General features: G+C 43.4%; 1 protein-coding gene across 1 annotated transcript in view; it reads right to left on the reverse strand.

The window, feature by feature from the left end:
• Positions 1–4,997, reverse strand: part of INO80C (INO80 complex subunit C) — a gene marked incomplete at both ends in the record, with an annotated part of 29,039 nt that extends 24,042 nt beyond the window's left edge. Inside the window, one exon of the mRNA XM_079533001.1 lies at positions 4,863–4,997. Coding sequence (XP_079389127.1) covers positions 4,863–4,997 — 135 coding nt within the window. The remainder of the gene's footprint in view (positions 1–4,862) is intronic.
• Positions 4,998–6,000: the final 1,003 nt, after the last annotated feature.

Genomic DNA, 6,000 nt, shown 5'->3' on the forward strand with positions numbered 1-6,000 from the left:
CTTGCTGTCTCTGGGCAAAGAGGTTGGAGAAAACCACAATTTGTTTTTTAAATTTCCAGCTACAAAAGAAAATTATGCTTTTCTCTTACAGAAAGTCTTGTCGGGGACAGTATTATGAAAGTAAGATTAGTGTTACACTGGTTAGGGCTGTAAACAAGGTTGTCTGTATTCGTAAGCAATTCATTTTTCCTGTCCAATCAGAAAATCATTATTACGCTGTGCCATACTGCAGAAGGTTCTTGTCCCGAAACACAGTGAAAGCAGCAGTTCGGTGCAGTGGTTGTAGTCACACTCTGTGATTCTGTGGTTAAACTCATCCTACCCTAACCTCATTTTTCAGGAAATTAGAGCCAGATCAAATGGACTCTTTAAAACAAAGTTATTTTTAAATTGATTTGATGGCTTCCTACTTACAGCGATAGGCTTGGTAAAACAGCAGAACAGGAGAACTGATTAAATTTACTGATGGTTTGGAGTCCAATTCCAGGCTATTTATATCCCCGGGTAAGCTCTCTGTTGTTAGCTTCTGAATACACAACAACAGCCATTCTAATAAGTACATAGCTAAGTGCTGTTGAGAGAGCAGCTCCTCATCAGGTGATCTTCAGGTGACAACGTAAAATACCATCATTCAGTTACATTTTCCATAAAAAATGGAGTTCTAAGCTTATCTTAGAATTGCTCCTTTTATTTTAAGGTTGTGCATTAGAGGAACTTATTTAAGAGAACCTTACACCATTTTGACTTTTGTATTTTCTAACACTGTTGTAAAGCTCTTGTTTTGGAGCACAGAATGAGAAAAAGGGAAGACTGTGAAATATACATATGAGAAACAGTTACGTAAAATGGTTTCCAGTAGCAGCGCTGCAATATTCGCAGAGATAAAATCAATGTATTTAATCATGTAAGTAATTCAGAAATTCCACTCAAGTCTTGCAGAGGAGGAAGTTCAATCGTTATTTTCTAAATTGCACCAAAACTTGTTAGAGTTGGAGAGAGAGGAAGCAGGAGCATTCTCAGTTTATCTCTCTAGTTTACGAAGCAGCTTACATCCGTTCAAAATGTGAGACAAACTTTGATATCATTCTCCAAGTGAGGCATTTACTGTACTTCGTCACTCATGTGTGAAGTTGTTTCACAAGCATGTAAGCAAATATGCATTTGCCACATTTAGCACATTTTCTCTCTTTATCCTCTGACAAAATTATTTCCAAGTCCCTCTCTTATCTTAATGCAAATTCTGTCTTTGAAGCTTGTTAGCTGTCAGGTGCAAGCATTTTGCTCACTGGTCACATCTTAACATAGAATAAACTCTTTTAGATGCTTCCTGTTCCTCTAAACATCTGTGAAAATACTGCTGTGAACATTAAGGTAGAGGAATTAGTGGCATTTTTTAGATTAGTATCGAAGATACTCATTCTTTCCCAGTTTAAGTAGTAGTAATTAAAAAGACAAGAGACCTGGAGACAGGTCTGTCCAAGAGCTTCTGTTACTTCTGTCAGCACTGGAGCTGAACCCACACAGAAGCTTCTGTTACTTCTGTCAGCAGTGGAGCTGAACCCACACAGAAGCTATTGGAAATCACTGGGCAAAAACATCAATTTGAATGGTGCTATGTAAGTCAAAAAACAGCACTGGTTTTCACACCTGAGGTTAACGTTTTAATATACATAATAATCCTCAACATTAAAAATCATTTGCTGCAGTAAAGACTGAGGTATTTTTCAGTGGCACAACCACATGGGAGGAATCATTGTGCAAGGCTAATAGAAATGATGTAATCAATCTGCAATCGTGGTTTCCTGTAAACTCATTTTTAATTTTACATTTGGTAAATACAGGCATTGTATCCAAAAAGCATGTGTCTCTTTCTGTAGACATGACCGACAAGCCCTATGGGAAATGTTCTTCCAAAGCAAACATGACTCAATACCTTTGGGCCGGTAAGTCACACCAACTCCAGAGAATGTTATTTGCTAATGCCTTAAAAGTGTATCTCAGACAAAGTAGAAACTCATATTCTAGACCGTGTGTCAGAGAAACATCATCAAAACTGGGCTTAAAACATCTGTATGCTGTGTGATCCTTGTGCATTCTTATACAGTACACACACAGCTACTCAAACTAGCTAATTACTCAAGCAAGATTGTTCTATTAAAAATACAGCACATTTTGGGTGATTCTTTGAAATCTACAGTTTTATCATATCAGCACATCTTTCAGCATAAGCACTATGCTGATAGCTGCTTGTGACATAAAGCTTACGAAAGAAAAGGAAGCTGATGCAACTTGCAGAAGTCACACTGAAAGAAAACATTTTTGTTTTATTTCACAGTGACGGAATCACAGATGTGAGGAAACTCAAAATTGGCAGCATTAAGTGTATTTTGAGGTAGGCCATGCAGAAGTTACCAGTTAATGTAACACTCAAAAGCATACAATGTACTTTAGAGTACTTCAGCAGAGTCCTCAGATCCTAAGCTGACATTGCAGGTAGCTAGAGACCTCTTGGTAGGGATCCTCTTACCTCTAGTGTGCTAATTAACTAGGGATATAATTCACTATTTTCCCATTTGTTTCACAATGTCAGTTTGTTTAAAATAGAAACCATACCATGCTGAGCTAAAGGATGATATATTTGGCACCTGAAAGGCTGAAATGAGGCTGTATGAAGCTGTTAAAAATATCAAAGAGGTTACTTAGGAAACTGAAGACAGAAGAGTACCAACTACTCCATCCAAACTTGTGATGCACATGGTGTGTGTTAAGAGTGTGTACTTACCAGACAGCTGAATGAAGGATGTTATTCATGTGGCATTAGAGATAAACTAACTAGTTAATTAAAGGCCCACAATGACTGGATACTCGGTAGTTAATACATTTAGCGCATTTAAAATTCATTGATGACTTAGTCTCTGACTGGCTGATCCACTTAAAAATTGGATAATTTATCCATTTATCCATTTATAATTTAAAATAGAGCGTTAAGTGCTTGTTGACAGGCTGTATTCTGAAGAGCTCAGCAGGCTAGAATTACTGTTTCCTTGTGTCATAGGTTTCCTTATCCAGAAGAAGTACATTACTCAGCAATTAACTATGGACTATGTAAAGCTTCTGGATGCACAGATTAAATGAGATACCGAAGAAGAATGTGATCAGGTGATCAATGTTTCTAAGTCAAAAAATGCAACATCTCCATTTTCCATGTTGTTTCTATTCAAACTGGCTCACTCCAGAGCTAATCAGCAACATTGAATGTGATAGCAAGAAGATCAACGAGCTGCTTCTTGTCCCATTTCTTAGGTTAGGCACTTTCAGAGCCTCATTTTTTCTCTTTTCCTTATGGGATTGATCTGAGCTGCTGAAGTCAGTGGATGCATATGCTGACTTGAATGAGAAATTACTCCTCTCCACTGAAATCTCTTGTGAGAAGATCTGCAAAAACTGTTTATCAAAACTCAGCTCGGGTAAGAGATCGTGGGTTGTCTCAGAGTACTGGAAGCTACCTATGGGCTTCACTTTGATGTGAACTTCAGAGAACAGTTTTAAAGGTTGAAGTTCTGGAAAAGATTGTTAAGCGTAAAGGATTTTATACATGCATACAGACACAGAGCAGTCTTTTCCATGCTGGAAATCCCGATTCTTATTCCTAATAGACCTTGAAAAAAGTTGTCAAATACAATCATGCCAGGCAGTAATTCTTCATGGTTGCAGTGCAGTTTGTTAGCTACATTAATCACTGTGGTTCGTACAGCCTCTCCTGGGGATAAGAGTGCCAGAAAAGGAAAATAAACTATGTAAATGCCACAGGGAGAAAACGAGAGTTATAAGAGTATCGTTCAGAACATGGAAAGGTTTCTGTCTGTGCCTTGGCATGTGCACAATGGCTTTCAATTGTCTGGAGAGAAGATCTGCAGGAAAATGCATACACGTTTCCCTGATCTAATGGTACGTGTGAAAATAAGCAACCTAACAGGCCGTGCATACTTTGCAGCTACGCTACTATTATGGTCCGTGAAATATAACTGAGAAGAATCATGTATGGGATGAAATATAGAATATTTTCTCCAGCCCTTTTTTTTTTTGATGTTGGCTGACAGAATCTTTCTAGGAGAAATAATCCAGACATACTGCTTGAGAAGTGGGACAGATGTCAGGGGGAAATGCTTTACACAGAGGGCAGTGAGGCGCTGGCACAGCTGCCCACAGAGGCTGTGGTGCCCCTTTGCTGGAGTGCTAAAGGCCAGGCTGGATGGGGCCCTGGGCAGCTGAGCTGCTGGGAACAATCAGACGACAGCAAGGGTTGAGCTGGATGGGCTTTGCGCTGACAGTGAAGCGATTTTAAAAACTGCTTTTCCTAAGCCGAGGCAAAGCTTCGCCTCTTAGTTACACAGCCAGCAACTCAGCTGGGTTTTGTCCTCTGAAAAAATTATTTCCAAGTCCCTCACTTAATTCAAATTCTGTCTTTGAAGCTTGTTAGCTGTCAGGTGCAAGCATTTTGCTCACTGGTCACATCTTAACATAGAATACACTCTTTTAGATGCTTCCTGTTTCTCTACACATCTGTGAAAATACTGCTGTGAACACTGAGATAGAGGAATTAGTGGCATTTTTTAGATCAGTATCGAAGATACTCATTCTCCCCCAGGTTCAGTAGTAGCAATTAAAAGGACAAGAGACCTGTAGACAAGGCCTCTCGTTCGCTACAAACGAACAGTCCCAGCACGAAGGCACACAGCGCAGCGCGCACACACCCCGCGGGCAGCAGGGCACACCCCCACGGTTCTGCGCATGCGCGGTGTGCGGGGAGCGCGGAAAGCACCATGGCACATGCGCGCCTCCCGCCCGCCCGCAAGCGTTACCTGCGAGCCGCTCGACGCCGCCACTTTCTTTTTCTTGGCCGGACCGCTGCCGGTGCCCGGGCTTGCCGGGCGCTTCTTGCTACGGGAAGGAGCGCCGGCGGGAGATGAGGTCGCCGCGGGAATCAGGCTCGCCATTTTGCCCCCGGGCCGAGCGCGGGGCAAGAATGGGAGCGTGCGATCCCCTCCCCCTCGGTCGGCAGCGCCGCGCAGTCGCACTGGAGCTGCTGGTGCCGGGCATGCGCAGTCGCTGCGCACCGTCACCTCAGGCCGGCGCTGTGAGGGGGACGGCTAGCGGGGGAGGGGAGGGAGGTCCTGGCTCCATCGGCAGCTGCCGTGGGTGTGCGTGCCCCTGTGGTTCAGCGGCTGCGGGGGTGGCTCGCAGGCTCTTCGCCCGGGCCCTGCTGAGGGGCAGTGCTGTCAGAGCGCCTCCCGCCCCGGCGCTGCCTCGTCACTTGCAGGCGGGACTGTCTGTGAGCCTCCGTATGCCAGGAGGGTTTTGGAAGTGCCCTACGATGAAAGGCCATGCGAGGCCTGCGTGAATGGAGCTGTGGTGCTCAGGGACACGGTTTAGTGGAGGGTTGTTAGAGTTAGGGTGGCGTGGTTAGGTTGTGATTGGAGTTGATCTTGAAGGTCTTTTTCGACCTGAGCAGTTCTATGATTCTGTAGTGCAGGGGACTGAGGAACTGATGTACCTGATGGGTACGGTTCGCTGCCGTCTGCACAAGCAGTCTGTGTCTTAAGGCTTCCCCAAACGAGGCAAGATTATGTAAAGCACTTTCAGACCAGGAAGAGGGTTACTGAGTTTTGAAAATACGTGGTTTTTTTCCAGTTGCATCAGTTGCCCTGACTTGTTCCCTTTGATTCTAAAATGATGTGCTTCAAGAAACCTTCTGATAAGCACTCTGTGTTATTGTCCAGTGGATAACCTTTAAATGCAAGTTGCAGGTAACTGTTGCAGGTAAAGTTTTCCACTTTATGACCACAGGTAACAGATAGCGAATGTCTCTCTGAGTAATTCATACTGCTAAAAATGCGGTTGCTCCCAAGCAAGCAGATGTGCAGCACAACAGCCTGTTGTGATGTGGAGAGTGACTCAGTCCTCTCAGCACCTTTTCCTCTCCTTTGGAATCTGGAGTGA

This window comes from Tetrao urogallus, assembly GCF_951394365.1.
Source record: "Tetrao urogallus genome assembly, chromosome: 3".
Taxonomy (NCBI): domain Eukaryota; kingdom Metazoa; phylum Chordata; class Aves; order Galliformes; family Phasianidae; genus Tetrao; species Tetrao urogallus.